The sequence below is a fragment of the Pterocles gutturalis genome, unplaced genomic scaffold (genome assembly GCF_000699245.1).
Source record: "Pterocles gutturalis isolate BGI_N339 unplaced genomic scaffold, ASM69924v1 scaffold21917, whole genome shotgun sequence".
NCBI lineage: Eukaryota > Metazoa > Chordata > Aves > Pterocliformes > Pteroclidae > Pterocles > Pterocles gutturalis.
Window position 1 is genome coordinate 1 of NW_010116152.1, and position 18,653 is coordinate 18,653.

The window sequence follows — 18,653 nt, forward strand, 5'->3', positions numbered from 1 at the left end:
TCCCGGGGCTGCTGCAAAGTGAATCGGTCTATGGGACACAGCGCTCGCCCTCCACCGGGATGAAGACTGTGAGCCGTGCCCTCCCCGGGCGGCCGTACCCGGCACCGCCGCCGTCTTCTGCCAGCTGCGGAGCCGGCACTTGGAAGGAATCGGTTCCCGGTGCTCTCCCTAGCCTGTGTAAGCGTGCTGCGACCCATGTGTAGGGCAAACCTGGCCACGCTACTGAGACTGATAGCAGCTGGGAGTTCGGTGCGTGATGGAAATGCATTTCTTTGTTGTGGTTCTGGTGTCGAAGAGGCAAGTTTTTCTTCAGGAAGGGTGGAGGCTGGAGTTTCTCTTTGTCAACAGAATAACTGTAACAGGTAACAGTCCTGGGGACAGCTGCAGAAATACGTAACCTAAAAGGATCGCCATAAACCATTTACTTCATCTCCCTGCTCTGCAGAGGACAGATGTATCTAGGGCATCTCTGACGGACTTTATTTGGTTTGTCATTATTCTAACAGCAAAGAAGATTCCATAACTAGCTGACACAGTCTATTATTTTTATTAGGAAAACTGTTCTAATATAGAAATAATGGCTAATAAGTCTTCTTTATGTAAGACTGGTCCCTTTGCCTTTCCTCCAGTGAAACAATGGTGATGACAAATGACTACCCTCTTTGCCATGACCTTTCCCATTCTAGGGAACACTTGCATTCTCCACGGTGCCCCATGGATGCTGTGGAGTTCATGGCTCAGTACTGTCAGGCAGTACCAGAACAGCAGCAGCAGATCCATGTGAGAAGGCAAGAGCAGCCCACAACTTGCGTTTCAGGAAGGAAGCCTTTCTAAAGGTGGAGGGGCAAGCTTGATAGTGATGAGAGAACAAAAGTGGTCCAGGAGCCTGGTCCTGTTTCCTGGTGAAAACTGAGGCCCCAGACTGTCATAGATCTGGCAGAAGCACAATGGCCACAGAGGGGTTCATTTAATTCTGTGCAAGGCTCCATAGTGAATTTCATGGATAGTGTTCTTCAGCTGTGGAGGACTTCTGAGGCTGTCTGTACCTGTCCTATTCCTGCTACATACAAACAAAACCTTAACATAGAAAAGGACCCCATTCAGTATTACGAGGCCTTTGAGATCTACAGGGGTGCACTGGTGTGGAATGTTCATAGAATCATTAAGGTTGGAACAGACCTCAGGGATCATCAAGTCCAACCCAACACCACCTAACTCACTAAACCATGTCCCTAAGCACCACATCTACACGTTTCCTGAACACCTCCAGGGATGGTGACTCCACCACTTCCCTGGGCAGCCTGTTCCAATGCCTGATCACTCTTGCAGTGAAGAAATTTTTTCTAATATCCAGCTTAAACCTCCCCTGGTGCAACTTGAGGCCATTTCCTCTTGTTCTATCACTTGTTACTTTAGAGAAGCAGCCAGCACCCACCTCACTACACCCTCCTTTCAGGTAGTTGTAGAGAGTGATGAGATCTCCTCTCAGCCTCCTCTTCTCTAGACTAAACAACCCCAGCTCCCTCAGCTGCTCCTCGTAAGACCTGTGCTCCAGACCCTTCACCAGCTTCGTTGCCCTTCTCTGGACCTGCTTCAGCACCTCAATGCCCTTCTTGTGGTGAGGGGCCCAAAACTGAACACAGGATTCAAGGTGGGGCCTCACCAGTGCCAAGTACAGGGGCACAATCACTTCCCTAGTCCTGCAGGCCAGGATGCCGTTGGCCTTCTTGGCCACCTGGGCACACTGCTGGCTATTCTGGGGCTCTCATCCTCTACAAGTACAGAACTCATCCTTTATTTCTCCCTGTGATGGCCAGCAATGTAATATCTGAATTCGTAAACCACCCATGTACCCTTATCTGCCCTTCTAGGGGAAGACACAGTCTGGTTTATGCCTTCTGCTGGCCAACACATTTCATCTGTGAGGGGCAGGTGGCTCCTAGGTTCCAGCTTTCTGAAAGGTGTCCCTTTGGAAAGACAGATGGGAAACAGTAGTATACAGGTGGCTGCAGTTTTGGAAAGGTAGAACAGCCTTGGTGGTAACACTATTTCTTGCAAGCTGAATTTTTCTCTCTGAGTCTTGAGACAGTTTTCTGCATCTTGTTGGGACAAACTGAACAAAAGGCTTTTTTCCAGGAGCTCTTCAAAAATGCTGAGTGCAATTGTTTCCACCCTGAATTAAAAAATGTTGGCAGTGGAACTGGTGGTTGCTGAGTGCATGTCTGTTTTCCACTGATTTTGGATCAGCTGGTATTGAGCCAGAACAGGAGTTAAATGCTCTGACAGCTCCAGACGTGAGGGCTGATCACACCTTACTGTAACAAGGAGACTCGGGACGGCTATGCTGAATTGCCAGACTAAGCTCATCGTAGTTTGAACATGGACATTATCATGTTCAAACAAATGTTCTCCATCCACATTGTGAGGTATCATAAGGAGGGTGTTATTAAACCTGCAGTCCAGAGAATCTGGGATGTTTGTCAACTAAACAAAGCAAAAGCAAATCCAGATACAGTATCTCTGGTGGGCCAATCATGCAGTTTTGGTCTTCTGTTGAAACCCCAAACATTACAGAAATCTTTTGATAACACTTTGCTTCTGAGGTTTTTTGTTTTGCATTGTGTATGTGGCTGAAGACATGGGCTGAAGGCAGGAAGTAAGATGGCTAGATTGTTAAGAATTTAATGGTTAAAAAGGTTTCAGTCTCATTCAGTGGTGATTTGCCAACAAGTGCTAGGCACAAAAAAGACAGAAATTAGCATTTATTTGTTGGTGCTTAAAGGCCAGTGTTGTCAGTTACAACATTCCTTCTTGAAATGAATAGAGAAAATAAATTTATCTAAAAGCGCAATCTGAATTTACGGGGAATTCACTTAATTGTGATTGAGAAGAAAGGAAGGTTATCCTGAACTGGATGATAAATTCAGTAGAGTTTTAATGCTTTTTGCAATAACGCATTTATGGGAGAAGAAGTTTTCATTATTAGTATGAATTAAAGTAAGCTCATTAGTTCTCATTTTAGTTTAACTGATTAATTCATTTAGTTTCACTAATCTCGACCAAACTTTCACCTACTTTGTACTAAAAGTCTCAGCCATCTTATTAAAACTGGCAGAAGAAATATAAATACATAGAATTCTAAAGCCTTTTTTTTTTTTTAACATGTAGCTTTTTTGATTGTCATCAGGATGAAAATTCCTGTATTTGAAATTTGCAGGTTCCATTGCACCTCTGAAAAAATTGTAGGGGTTGATAAATAAAAAATTTTAGAACTCTACAGTGCTAGACCAAGACCATGCAGAATGGTTACCTATCTCATTAATCTTAAAAACTAAAATCAAATCACAGTAAACTTGTGCCATAATGGGAAAGTGACTTCTCACAGAGGTATTTTGCTGGTATTAAGATTGAAGGCTGGATTGTAGTAAGCTTTGCTTACAGAGGTTTAAATTTTTCTACTGCTTCCTCTCCACCTGCAGTCAGCTGCCAGGTATCTCTAGAGGTTTTTCCCTGTCCAAATCTCTCATGAATTGCGAGTTCTGTAGGGACCTGAGCATAACAGTGATGTGGCTGTCCTTGCTAAAGGCTCCGCTGGGACCAGCAGGGATGTTTCCTCACTCAGGAGGTTCTCAACTCTGGAGTTGAGTCAATGCTGAAATGTTAATTCTGGGCTCAGCACCCTGCCCACAACACTGGGGAGCGGGATCACTGGTGGACAACACCCTAAAGAGATATTTGTCTGTAATCTTTCTGCAATCTATCTTTTAATCTACAGCTAAAGCATTATCTGCTCTGATTGATCCCACTGCTGTCCAACAGCTGTAAAGATATTATGTTGTACAGCTGATTTTACAGAGAAGCCATGATTTCAGATAGCTTTGGCTCACTAATGCAAAAAATCCTGTATTTTCTGAGCCCCCACAGGGCTGAGTGGCATAAACTGCAGCACTGTGCAACCAACAGTGTTGATGTACAGGGAGATGGGCCATATCTCCCTGCAGAGTCTGAAGGCAGAATGGGATTCCCCCAAGAGCCTTGGGAACCACCATTGTTTGCAACTCACTGCAGCCACAATTTTGCATTGTAGTTAGGTTCAGAAGATGACCATCTGAGGTCTCCCCCAGATGCTGAGGTGTGGCCTAGCAACAGATGACAGAACTACAAGGGCGTACATGTAGAGTATATTGAGAGGATTTTGTTTCCCCTTGGCTTCATATTAAGTTCCATTGAAGACCCTGCCTTTGCTCTGCACATCTCACTGGAGTACATAGCATCTGCAGGTGTGGCAGGTCTCTGTGACAATCTGTTGCTTGCACAAGATGGTTAGGTCTTGGTTTATTCTCTCTGTCTGATGTTAACAAAATTCTCATTTCATCAAGGGCAACTGGTAATTCAAAAGCAGCTATTGGCTATTTTGGCTGCACAATCCTGGGGAAGAAACTGGTCTTCTGTCTCCTTACTGAGTTTTCCAAATAAATCGGAATTCCTGTACATTCAAACCACATTAAATCAATACTGCTGAGCTTGGCAGATTTTAAACATAACTTAGGACAGATTGAAATAACTTGTCATGAAACATTATTTCATTTAAGTTTACTGTTCAAAGAACTAAGAACTTCCCCAGTATTTATAATTTTTTTTTTTTTTAACATCACTCTGCACCAACCACTGTAACACAAATTCTTCATTAGGTGTTTCCTTGGTATTTTGTTCTGTTGAGAATATTCCCATAAATATATGAAAACCATCAGAGTAAGATGTAAGCAACAAAGCTATTGCAGGAATACACATTTCCCTGACTTGTTTGAAATTATCAGCTATTGCCACCATGTTAAAGGACCTAAAATGAGGTTGCTGAAATGAGAGGCTGTTGCTCTGGACTAAGCCCTCTTCTTCCCCAAACATTTGTAGTCAAAGATTCTTCTATACTTTTTCACTTGAGTTTTGGAACCAAGGCTGGAATAGCTCTCTTGGTTATTCTTTGTAGTGACTCACCTAATTTAAAAGAAAACATTGTGGAACTTTGAGATTAATTTTTGTATGGATACAGTATTTTAATCCTCATAGAATAATGAGACTATTATTCAGCACTAAAACTGACAGCACCCTAAGCTTAAGTTTTTTTGCATTCCTTTCATGGAGCATAGGTTCTTTAGGCTTCAGAATATCTACTAACGTGGGATTTTTCTTAAAAAAAAAATAAATTGTGCATTATTTATGCATGGTATTTATTATTGGCTGTTCCTCTCTTCAGCACAAACTTGTGATAATTTGTGTATTGTGAGGTATATTCCTCTGTAAGCAGGCAGCTAACCTCGGTGACATTTTTCCAGGAATCGAATACTAAACCAAAGGAAGAACCATCTACACCTGCCTTTAAATGTTAAGTCTTTGAAACCTGCATTAAAAGCACTTCACTGCGAGAAAGCAGTCTTCATTTCACTAGGCTATGAGACTTCTTGATAACATAGTTCAGATGGGAATCTATTTGTTTGCCTGTGTTTTTCTGAAGTTGCAAGCATGTTTCATCTGGCATTTCAGAATATCAAAGAGAAGAAACTCTGTTACAATTTTTGGAAACAATTGTCAGAGAAAAAGACCAGGGTGTTGCCTGAAAATGTGTGTGGGAGAGGAGGAACATCAGGAACAAAAACCAAAATCTCACACTGAATGGAAGAGGAAAGCATGTTTTGCCCTTATACCTTTCTCCCCAGCCTGAAGCACAGTTCCAAGTTACTCACCTAATCCTAGCTTTATTCTGATGAAGTCAATGTTGTTTTGACAAGCCTGCATTTGGCTTTTAGTATAATGTGATTTAGCAGGGTAATAATTCTCTAGATCAAAATGGCTGTAACGTTTCCATTACTACTACAAAACTAACACTGCCACTTCCTTTCTCTCTCCTTATTAACTACAGACTGTTCTCTACTCCATGGTTTTCTATGGGGTAGAATTCTCCCTTGAGTTTTTGAGAGGCATGGGCCAGAACACGCACGCACCCCTGTAGAGCGTGCTGTCTAGTGGGCACTGACAGCATGTCACAACAAGGACATTAACTCTTGGCTCAGCACCGGCTGTCACTGCGCAGTTGACTGGCTTCCAAAGCATTCCAAGAGTGGCACCCTTCAGCAAATGTGCTTTAATCTGTTGTGTCCACAGCTGAGACAGAGCTCCCATCTCTGATCACTTCTTCTCCAAACAGATACAGGAGAGCTAAACTTGAAATAAAGGAGAGTGACAACAATTATGAGGTATGTGGAACATTTTCTGTATGAGAATAGACTAACAGATGAGGACTGATATTGACTATGAAAAGTTACAGTTGAATAGTGGTTCTTAGATCCCCCCATCATATACTCCCTTGTACAGTGGCTTTCAAATTGGAATGATAGAATTACTTTAGGAGGAGTTAAAGCATGTGGAGAATGGTGATCTGCCTGATACAGTCTACTCACATTTCTGAGAGGCTTTTGACAAAGTTTCATACAATTATTATTATTTTTTTTTTTTTAGGAAACTAAGCAAGTAGGGGATAAGAAAGAAGGTCATGGAGATGTGTTTAAAAGATAGGACAAATAGGGCAACAGTAAATGGTTATCTCTCAGAACAGAGGGAGGTTACAAGTGAAGGGACCTGAGCTGTTGAAAATGATCTGGAAAAGGATATGAGCAATGAGGTTGAGAAAGTTTGCTGATGATACAGATTACTTGGAGGAAGGGGGACAAGGAAAGCAGATTGTGAAGAGTTCTGGAAAAATTGTTGAGTGACTGGGCAATGAGACAGGAAGTGAAATTCAAGTTGCGTAAAGGGGGTGCATATGAGGAAAAAAAAATACCCTACATTGATATATAAAATAATGGCCCCTGAGCTGACTGTTACCGCTGATGGCCAAGATCTAGGGTTACAACAGATAAAAACATTAGCTAAAGCAAATTGTACATCAGAGACTATTAGGAAACAAGCAGAGAAAGTCATATGAATCTAAAAGTCACAGAGGTGACTCTGTGTGCACTTCTGGTCCCCTCTTCTCAGTAATGAGATAGACTGGAGGAGTTCAGAGAAGAGCAACAAGGGTGACCAAAGGCCACTGCCCTCTCTTGGAAGAACAAATGGGCAGGACAGGACTCCATGGCCTGGGAAGAAGATTATTTGCTGATGCACACCTACAAAAGTCTAAGTGCCATGTAAAAGAATGGATGGGACTGATCATTTACTGGTGACTGGGAGGGAATCAAAAAAAGCTAGTGAGAACCAGGTTTTTCACCTTCCCTTGGATCCCTCCCAGCTCCAATGCTTCATGTAAGGAAAAAGCTGACCCACTGAACTTTGACAAAAAATATTGGCTATTTCTAGTTGTCATGCATTCAAGAGCAGACTGAACAAAATTCAGAGCAGATATCTGTTTGGCTTGGTAAATATAGAGAAAAAATATATAGCTCAGGAAATCCCCAAACTAAATATAGTTGGAGCCCAGGACAGTATTCAGGGGAAGTGCTTGCTCTTCCTGGCCTATAACCACTGTGGAGAAAAAAGTCAGGGCCACTCACAGCCACTCTTGTATCATTACATTACAAATATCCGGTCTAATAGAGGCACTTAATGCTACCACGTGTGTGGGAGCTGGCACGCATCTGTCAAACAGTGTTGAGAAGTGTATCTTCATCATATAAGTCAGTCTGAGATTCTTCATCTAACAGTTAAACCCACTAAGCTCTGCAATTGATCTTGTACAGTAACATTTGCTTTGACAGTTGCAACTTCTACTTTCATATCCATTTCCCTCTTTCTTTAATAGTCTGGTAACTGAACACAGTGAACATAAGGACAATTCCTCTCCTATACAATTTTAATATTTGCATTTGTCCTTAATCTCTCTTCAAGTAACTTGAAGTTGTTTTCCTTAAGTCTTTTAGGCAAGAATCTGCTTTCCCCACAACTTATTTGGATAACACTTTCCATTTTATTCCCTTTCACTTTCTTTTTCCTATATAAGAGTTATTGCGCCAAAGCAAATTTCTTGCTTGTGTAACCTAGACTTTGACTCATACACACTGAAGCAGACATCTGCAAAAGCTTAGGGCAGCACTGCTTCCAGGGGTCTGTCTCTGCTAGAGGTGGTTCTTCACTTCACATGGTGACAAACAGGAACATGTGACTCTTTTCCTGCAGTAGCAATTCCCAGTCTGGTGCATCAGCTTACGCTGCCCCTCCAGAATCTGGGCTCATCAGGTTTATTATCCGAGTAGCCCTTAAAGAAACATAAGGGTGGAGCATGACAAGGCTGCTATAAAGAACGTATGGCAGGTGCACGCTTTGTATGCAGAGGCCTAAGTGTCATTTGACAGTCACTCAGAAGACCGTTTCTTATTCGGGCCACATTCTTTTAATAGCTTAAGTGCAAAGCCAGCTGTTAGGTAAGTTGATCAAAGCAAGAAATTGTGTAGCGAAGCGAGAAACTCACCCTTTGCCATGTGCACAAAAAGGGTTAACAGCTCTGAAGCACAAAATTGTTCCTGCTAAAGTTAAAGGTAAAAATCACAGATGTGAAGAGCTAGACACTAATTTTGTCCTACTAGATCCTGGCTTGTAGAGAGACAGTGCTCCTGCAGGTTTTTGGGTAGACGTTGTACCTCACCGACTGCCAGTGCTGGAGGTCTCCAAGGAATCCCATCTACACTCATGCCAGAGGGGATGCACCCAGCCCTCCAGTCCCACACAACAATATTGACAGGTGTGAAGGGGCAGCGAACAAATTGTATTCCTTTTTGTCTCTACTTAGGGCAACAAAAATAGAGAACTCTCCCTGATTTTAGGAAACTACATGCTTTACAAATAGGAGGTACATTCTATAAAGAAAGGCAATGCATGCACATGCTGTTATACAATATTTGTATTTCTTTTTTTCCTTTTCTGGTATCTGTCATAGCTTTAATATTGTTTTGTAAATATGTGGAAAAGCCTAAGGCTGTCCAGAAGGCTTTCCAGCTGTCTAAGTGACTGTGCAACTGCACATCCTTTTGCATCATTCACAATCTGGATTCATAGCTCAAAGGCACAGATGTAGATCTCTCATTTAAAACAACAGGGTTGGCCATAACAAGGTTGAGTATGGGAAGCATATTCCCTGGCAAACAAAAAAAAGTGGCAGCAGGTACAAAAAGTGTTAAAATAAACTTGGCAATGTACTTTACTGTTTCATAAGCGGCAATGAGTATAATCTACAATTAAATACTGCTTGTGTTATCAATCATTTGTAGGCAGGATGTCACTGTTCATATGAGCAAAGCAATGAGTATAATCTACAATCAAATACTGCTTGTGTTATCAATCATTTCTAGGCAGGATGTCACTGTTCATATGAGCAAGGAAAATGCTTCACAAATAGTTTTGCACCCATCATTGAAGAGAATCCCTCAGGAATCAATGAAGATAAATGCTATATTGTCAGTTAAGCTGCTAGCTGTAGTACTCAAGATACTTATAATACATTCAAATTAGGAGATTAGCATTCAGATATTGAGGTAAAGCACCAAGAAGAATGGAGAAGAAAAAAAAAAAATCTTCTCTCTGTAGTCCTATACCAGAACATTACTTGAAATACCACTCAGGAGAGCAGTTTATGGGTTCTTCCTTCCAAAGAGTCTTCAGACGCTGGGCCCAGGCAATGAGCATCTTTTTTCTCTCCTTCTCAGAGACGTACTCTGGAGCGAAGCAGATGTGTGGCGCAAGGACTTTGACACCACAAAAGTGCATGATTCCATGCTAGACTCAAAGCAAAGAAATAAATGCCTTAGGAAATAGTCTTTCAATTCAAGAATGTGGAAGATTCAAATCTGAAACTGTTTCTCTCAGCCAACATAAGGCAGGTTTTCTAAACCTGTGCATTCATCGGGAGAAGGGAAATAAATTGCAAAAGTTCATTACCTATCCTGGCAGTTGCTAGTAAAGGCTAGGCGTTAAGCAGAATGACATACAATACACTGAAAAATAAGGTCCACTTAATTATAGGCATTAAGCAGAATGACATAAAATACACTGAAAAATAAGGTCCACTTAATTTTTTCTTCTCTTCTGAATTTATTTTTAAGTGCTATTAAACCCCCAGAACTGTTCTCTTTGGATGCTATTCTTCTCTTCTGAAGTTATTTTTAAGTGCTATCAAACCCCCAGAACTGTTCTCTTTGGATGCTGTATGCTATTAAATGTGCAAGGATCAGAAACAGCCTAAAGTTCATTGTACTGTTTGAATCTCCACAGATTGTTCCTGAACTGCAGTGTATTTCTGATCTACTTCTAAGTATTTTTTTAATCTTTTGCTGCCGGCTTAGCCAAACAATCCTGAACAAAGGCTAGTGCCTTTCAAATCAGCTCAACTTGCCATTTTCCCTCTGTTCATTTCTGAATTCACAGCTGTGTTTCACGTTCTTTGCAAGCTCTGCAACTGGATACCTCACAGTGGCAGACAGCTAGTAATCGCAGTGGGTAGGAGACCAAAGAGTTTAAGCACATCTGTTGTATTATATCAATTTGCCTTACCACCTAAATTTCTCAAAGCATCCTTGCCTCTTCTGATAAAAGGACAGCAATAAGAAAAGATGTGCTAACTTTTGTATGCTGATCATTAATGCCAGGATAATGTGTGACTCCGCTCCTGCCCCGCATCCTACATGAATCGGGTAGCTATGGGGAAAAGAACTCCTACACGCTAGGGCTAAAGGAAATGAGGAGACTGAGGGGTGACCTAATCAATGTTTATAAATATGTAAAGGGTGAGTGTCAGGAGGATGGAGCCAGGCTCTTCTCTGTGACATCCAGTGATAGGACAAGGGGCAATGGGTTCAAGCTGGAACATAGGAGGTTCCGCTTGAGTATGAGGAAAAACTTCTTTACAGTGAGGGTGACAGAGCACTGGAACAGGCTGCCCAGAGAGGTTGTGGAGTCTCCTTCTCTGGAGACATTCAAAGGCTGCCTGGATGCGTTCCTGTGTGATCTGATCTAGGTGTTCCTGCTCCGGCAGGGGGATTGGACTAGATGATCTTTCGAGGTCCCTTCCAATCTCTAACATTCTGTGATTCTGTGAAATCCTGTAATACCAGAGAAACTTAAAAGGCTGACAGTATAAGCTTTCTCCAGACTCCAGTCTGCAGGAAGGGGCACAAAACAACTTTAAAACTCTGCAGACCTTTAAAGGCCCAGTTTATAACCTGCAGATGCTTGGAACTGACAACTTAATTCTTTCTTATTGTATTATATTTAATATGAAATAAACAGCAGTTAAAATAATTGGAATAATAAAAATTAGGCAAACAACAACCAAATATTCATATATTATACCTGCATGGGCCACAGGAGATAGCGAATATCACCACTGATACCTCCTTTTGCATACATCTCTTTGCTTCCTCCAGTGGTGAAAGAAAACAGGGCTAATTTGTCCTAGAATTAAGAAAGCAGCATTTGAGTTAGGCATATTTAAAGAAGAGTGGCTGAATAGTTCAAGAGATATTCATGAGAATGTGGACAGCATAAATTTCTAGAAGAGGTGGTGTCATCTTCTTTCCCAGACCTTATGTGTAGTGACAGCTCTGAGGCAAAGACTGATGACGTACCGCTAGACAGTGGACTGTGTTTCAGGGCTCTGGGCAGAGACACGTTAAAAAGAAAAGGAATTACAAGTCTGACACCCTTGTACAAAGCAGCGCTGACCCCTCCTCTGCTACTGAGAATATCTTTATTCCTGTCCTTCCTGAATGCAGAAAATGAATGCTACAGTCCCCCTTCAAACTTGGGCTTGCTTGTCACTTGCCAAGGAATACTTTGAGAACAAATTATTCCTCAGGTGTTCTAAACCCCTGTGTTTCTTCTGCTTCTGTAACTATGGTATTAGCCACAGGCTTGTACTCAGCATCTATCCTCTAAGTTTTAGCTTCCGTAATTGAAAGAACATTTTCCAGTGCAGTATTGGAATTGCCTTGAGCCTGCACTCAGCATGCAGCTATGATAACTGGGGATTACTCCTATTCATCTCAGTGAGGCAGCCATTTCTGACATTTTGGAATTGTTAAGAAGATCAGAAATTACAGAGATTAGTACACAGCCAACATAAATGTGAAACTAATACTGATTGTTTCTGGATGTTGAAGTTGTTACCAAATAAGATCCATCAGACAGTGGGACAAAATTACTGATCTTGCCTAATTTATAAGCTACAGAGAAGGAAAGGTTGAAACGAGATAGTTGGGGCAGAGGCTCGTGCACTGGATATTTCAGGTTTCTGACTGAGTTTTATATTTTAATTACAACCTTTGACATCTAGTCCCAGAACAGGATCTTGTCACCTATTCTAGTATGTCACTCATTACAGATTTGTGCAGTCCATGGTAGTGTGAAGAAAGACAGATTATAGTTTCAGGAATGGATTGATTTAAACTATTTGCAAGCTCTATGCCATCCCAGTGCACTCTCATACACCTACCAAATTATAAAGCCACTTTTGCAGGCCAACTAAAAATCTCTAAGAGATTGGTTAAATCTTTACGAACTGCTGTGCTCTGCATATTGTAGTACCTTTCAGACAGTTTTAATAAGACAGACAGTTACCCAACATGTTACCAAAGCATTATTTCAGGAGAGTGTAAAGTGAGAGCTTTAAACAAATATAATGGAAAAGAAAGACCAATACTATCAAGAGCATTGTGCAAATCTTGACCTTAATAAAACAATCTCGAAGACATACCTTGAGCAAACCGGAATCATAACAGTTTGGAAATTCGTGAGCAAATCCTTGGACCAAGACTCTGTCCATCCAGCCCTTCATGATTGCTGGCATGCTGAACCAATACAAGGGAAACTAGGCAAAAAGTAAACTACCTTGTTAGCACAGAGATTCTGGTACATCCTTGGGCCTGGTCTACAGACCAAATCCTATTCTCTTAATCTGTTCAGATCTTGTACATGCCTTATTCCAGCTCTGTCTCAGGAGAGGCGATAACTGTGCCTGGCAAAAATAACCAAAGTGCTCCCTGTTTGTAGTATTCTCATACCCAAGCATCTATAGCACACTAACACCATGGTGAATTCAAGGGTTTCCACAGAAATTAAAGTTGGAATATGATGAAGCAGGAAGGTGCCATTTAATTCAAATTTAAGACTGTACAGAATTGCATCTCCTATTGCTGAAATGCAAAAGGAACATATGATCAAATGGAGAATGTGGCCAAAATGCACACAGAGAGCCTTATTACCAGGACTGACATTCGGTGATCAGTTCTGATCTGACAGTCTGCTGACAAATGGGATCTTAAGAAAGACTCACTTTCACACCCTGCTGACATGATGACCCTGAATCACAGTATTGAGAAGAAAACTACTACTTTAACAGTAGGACCCTCTGTTTCTAGGTCCTCTAGTTAGCCTATGGGACTACAGCCTAAAGCTATCATATCTGGTATTATCCTGAATGCTTTTATGGACTCTTATTCTAGGATGTATGGCTATCCCTAAACCTTTGTACCCGCTGCAGTACAAAAGAAGAAATTCTGTAAAAGCTTATCCATGTGTGGCTTAATTAAAGATGTAAACAATGTGGAAACTGGGCAATCACCACTACTTCTAGAATTGGTGAGTTTAGTCTGTAGCAAATTTTAAAGTACTTTATGGTGTCTTTCAGAGGCTTTTTTTCTTTTTGTTTGTTTGATTGATTGTGGTTTTGTGGGGTTTTTTTTCCCTACCCCAGAACATACTCAACTCTTCATAGCATTCTACAAAGTAGAAAGCAACCATTTCCTTCAGTGGTTGTTTTACTAATCTCAGAAGCAATAGTGTAAAAATTATGAAGATTTACAGTAAATGCTTAATTGAGACATGGTCACATCCTAAACTTCATCTAGAATCATACAGTGGAATATATATGGCTATGCCCAAGGCCAACGGTCACACAGGCAAACAAAGAAATGTGAGGCTACTGTTGCCTTACACATTACTTCTGGGACTTGTAGACACCAAGGACAGAGCTGGCACAGTGGGAACAGAGATGGGGTGTAATAATCTGTTAGCAAGTCCAGATAGTGTTTCTGCAACTTGGTAATAAATGAGGAGACTGGTCAGGGAAGTCCAAATTCCACAAGCCTGCTGGCTGCTCCCAGACAGAACATAAGCCTTGCCCTGCCTTGTCAGCCTGCCTGCCATCTGTGGTCATGTATGTCTTTGTGCATCCAGATAGGAAGTTTGGCCCCGTGTTGATGAACTACTGGATTTGCTGTTGTTTCAACTTGGATAATTGTGCTACTGAATTACTGGACTTGCTGTTGTAATGACACAGATAATTGTACTACTGACCTGTATTCATTACTGTACTATTGCTTAGAGATAAAGTGTTTATTCGTAAAGCTGTTGCCCTGGTGTCTGTTACTGTATCCCAAACCTATAACTTGGCTGGGCCATCTGAAGCCCTTACACACATTTCTGTGTGTTGATCCGTGTTTGCTTTGTGTGAGCTCCAAGACAAAGGGATAGTATCAGGCTGCCTGGTAATATGTCATGATTCTCATACTGAGAATTATAGTATTATTTTGCACACAATACTTTCTGGTCTCAGTTGCTCTATGCAATAGTTTTGGAGTGCAGGTAGCATGCAACCAGACTACTTTTGGATATTAATTTTTAAGTGAAGCCCTGCTGCGAATTTTACTCAGGTATTTTAAGGTTCTAATTTCAGTTGCCTTCCTGCTCCTCAAAAACGCCAGTGTGAAGCCATTATTTGTGTGAAAAATTCATCCTGTGCTAGCACAAATAATGCTTACACATGATTTGGTATTTTTTATATTTTCTAAAATCCACATCCTATCAGAAAAACCTGACACTTTGCATTTGCTACACTGCTACAACTGTTTTGTGTTGACGGCAGAGCTACCAGCTCTTTTTACTCTGTCTAGATGCAGTGTTCCTAGTGAAATTTATAATCTTCTTGCTTAATATTGCTTCAACCCTGTACACTATGATTGAAGTATTTTAATACAATTTTAAATAATGACCTGAAAAATCAGTAAGTCTGCTTCCTGCACCTTCTTTTGCTCTTCAATCACATCATCAGACAAACCTCCTCTCTTGTAAGCTTCCCGTGTCTCCACACCATAATTGAACTCTTCTGAGTTGTGCAAGCAACCTGTGGGTACAAGTGAACAGTCATTGCTTGCCCTGTTTCTAGCATGATAGCTAGATAAGAATTAAACACAGGTTGCAATCCACAGTTCTAAACAGTTAGTGCTTTCCATTTTTTCCCACTTCCTTTTTTTTTTTTTTGTGGATATTCACAGCTAATGGTGATGTGATTTTAAACTGGGGAATAATATAGTGTCTCAGAGTACTAAAACTTCTGTCTTTCTGTAGCATGTTGCTACAGAAAGTGCAATATATGAAGTGCAATAAGAGGACCTAAGCTTGGCTCAAGATTCTAGTGATACAGGTGGATTGCTCTGCCTCTGCATTAGGGATTACTGAAACTGCCATGCAGTCACAAGCACTATGTAGCTGCTTTTCTGCCTCTGTCACTGGGAAACTCAGCAGGGGCTGGGGAACCAGTACTGGCCAGCTCTGATGATTCTACTCCACAGCTGGGTGAGCTGATCCAAGTATGTCTGAATCAGATATATACAGCTGCCAATTCAACTAGTAGATCATCAATCCCCAGCAGAAGAGAGAGGCAGTAGCCTCATGAACTAAAATTTAGCAAGTCACAGAATGGTATCTGAAGGCATTTCTCACCCACAAGAAGTGGACTTCAGAGTCTGATTGTGGACATGTGCTAATGCATTCTTCTCTCTCAGTAATGTTACTATTAGCCAAGGCTCATATTCAGGAGTGGACTTTTAGAAATGCTTATGTCTGGTTATTAGTAAGTTTCTTCTTGTTTTTGTCAGTGCTTGCACTGTACCTATGCTATTTCTTTTTGGTTTTTGTTTTAAAGAATGAGTTTCAGCTGCCACAGATTATGTTATGACTTTGTGTTTCGTAACCTGGAAAAATACTGGGGCTAAATGGTAGTAAGAGCACAGTGAAAATATCACATAAGCCTAGCAAGAGCATCACTGTTTTTGTCAAGTCTTAACTGCATCACCTAGTCATTTTTAGTAATCATACACTACCAAGGTAGTTAGGAGGTGCCAAGACAAATCAAAAGCCCAAGCACTTAAGTGCCTGGAGCCAGCTTGCAGAAAGCATTTGTAATCTTGTTTGTTAAGAGAAGGTGGTTCTTAGAACGTCTCTGCAGTTGATTGCAAATATTGTAAAAAAAAAAAAAAAATTACTTTTACTTACCTTATTCACTTTAGTTTAAAGGCAAAACACTGTTTTACAAATCTGTAATACACAGATATTTCATTTTTCTGATTGAGGGGCCATTTATAGTGATCAGATTTATTTAAATAAAGATTATACTTGTTGGGTGCCTACACTGACATTTCTTAGTCAATGCTAATAGAAACTAATAAGTTGAGTCTTGTTAGTTGAGGGATATTTGTACAAAATAATAGCAACTATTTTTCAGAGTGCACTGAACAGCATGGTTCTGGATTGTTAATGCAGCAGGATAGATAAGGTGAAAATCTCTCTCGTCGTTATTGTTGAAGAAAGGGTATTTTGGCTAGTCTCACCAACAATGTCATTTCTTGTTGCTCTTGGCTCGAACTGCATTGCATATAAATCAGACACCATGACACTGCAGCCCTGCTTGCTCAGTTCTTCCACAGCAACCCTCTTCAAAGATCCGTTCAAGGACTTGGGCTCTTGATGTGCGTAGACTATCAGGACTTTTCTCCCTGGAGGCAGAAAGAAAACCAGAAGATACCTTTGAGTATAGGAGGCAGACAGTAAACAGTTTGCAGAGCCAGGGGCCTGGTCCTTCATTTTTTTGTAGCTTGTTTTCCAAGTGGCACAGAACTACTGAAAACAGAAAACTCATTTGACTCCTGCTCAGTAGCTATGAGAAACGCATGAAGAACTAATCAGTAAATGCCCCCCACCCAGCCATTTTGTGCTACACTGGGCTTTCCTAGGTGGAACTCAGGGGACAGTGGGTTCGTTTCTATAGCAGGCCACACCACCCTACATCAGTACAACCCAGTCTCTCCTCTTGAGACAACATTTGTGTTCATTTGATTACACTATACCCGCAAAAAATTCACCCAACAACAGAAAAAAAAAAAAAAAGCTGTCTGCTGGTTTAGTTTCCTAAGCTGGGTCAGACAAGCTACAGCGCAAGTGTGAGGGGCAGGCTGGGATAAAAAACAGTGCTAGCTTAGATTCCCTCAAACTGTTGTGGAAACAAGTGCTGAGAGCTCAGAGCATCTCCCTGCTGCAATGTGCATCTACCAGTTCAGTGCTGCACAAGTGACAACACTGGGGTAGATGTTTAAGATGCCACTATCCCATTTCAGCATCATCCCAGTGACTTCAATAGAAAGCAGCATGATTTTTTTTCTCAGATGTGAGAGTGAGCTGTCTAGTGTATCTCAAACTGCTGACAAAGTGGATTTAAGGTAAGCTGAGCGGCAAGATGGATATGTTGGGATGGAGCTTCTTAAACTGAGGTAACAAGGTGTATCAGATCTTACTTGCCCAAAATTTTGTTGTACAAGGGCCATTCAGTTTTAATAATCCTCTAAAAAGTCATTCATCACTGAACACAAGGGAAAGGTGAAATACTTTTATGGGGTAGCAGTTGTTTATACATAAACACTGCAGAGAAGGAAATTTCCAGGGGTTATTGAAAATGACTGGATCTGCAAAACATGCAGCTCTTGGTTCCTAACTGCCAACACAAGAACTCAGGCATCTCCTGCGCTCAGTTTCTCCAGGGGACACAGAAGCTGTGTGGCCCGGAGCACCACCAGGGTCACAGGTGAGTTTAAGGTGACAGAGATAATTAATAGAAACAAAGCTGAAAGTGTGAAGAATCAATACCTCATTTTTAACCTAAATTATAAAGGGTGATTATTTTTCCAGGGTACAGAGCATCCATGAAAGAATAGCTTAAAATTTGTGGCCAGATGCTATCGTAAATTGAATACGTGCATAAACTATTTAAACCCCCGTTCCATAACTTATTCTGGAACATCAAGAGCAGTTACGTCTTTGCTGTTCCTGCTCACTCTCAGCAAATACGCAGTTTGGTGGTTGGAGATGACACAAGCTCACAGATGCAGTAAGATTAATTTCAGTGGAGCTGCGGACACTCAGACACAGTGTTCTGAGAGACTGGAGTTTTCAAAGGCATCATTTACCAAAGTCGTTTCAGTCATTTGAAAGAGTAATACCTTAGAATCCCAACTGAACACTACAGAGATGCCCTACACCAGCATGCCCAGGCCTGAAGTGAACAGTGTTTTCATTAGTATTTGTTCTTACCTGCCATTTTCTGGAAGCAATTGGTAGCTTCTGCCTTGAGACTCTGATACAACCTGGGAACAAACGACAAACGTGCTCATGTGAGACACCTGGGGAACAGCTACACAACCACTCCCTGTTTCAGGAGGAAATGCACCACACTGCCCGCGTGTGAAGGGGGTGCCGGGGAAAGCATTGTGTGAGCGCCTGTGCACGCGTGTCTGTCTGCCTGCACGTGTATGTATGTATACACGCGTATACATTCAGAGCCA

The 18,653-nt window shown here is 41.3% G+C and overlaps 1 protein-coding gene across 1 annotated transcript; it reads right to left on the reverse strand.

Annotated features, from left to right (window-relative positions):
* Positions 1-9,373: 9,373 nt before the first annotated feature.
* On the reverse strand, positions 9,374-18,455 carry NQO2 (NAD(P)H dehydrogenase, quinone 2; the record flags this gene model as incomplete). Its single annotated transcript, XM_010075430.1, has 6 exons — positions 9,374-9,762; positions 11,335-11,436; positions 12,737-12,850; positions 15,033-15,163; positions 16,650-16,814; positions 18,403-18,455. Coding segments are annotated over 6 exons (739 nt in total), but the record flags the coding sequence as incomplete, so codon positions are not given.
* Between the last annotated feature and the right edge of the window lie 198 nt (positions 18,456-18,653).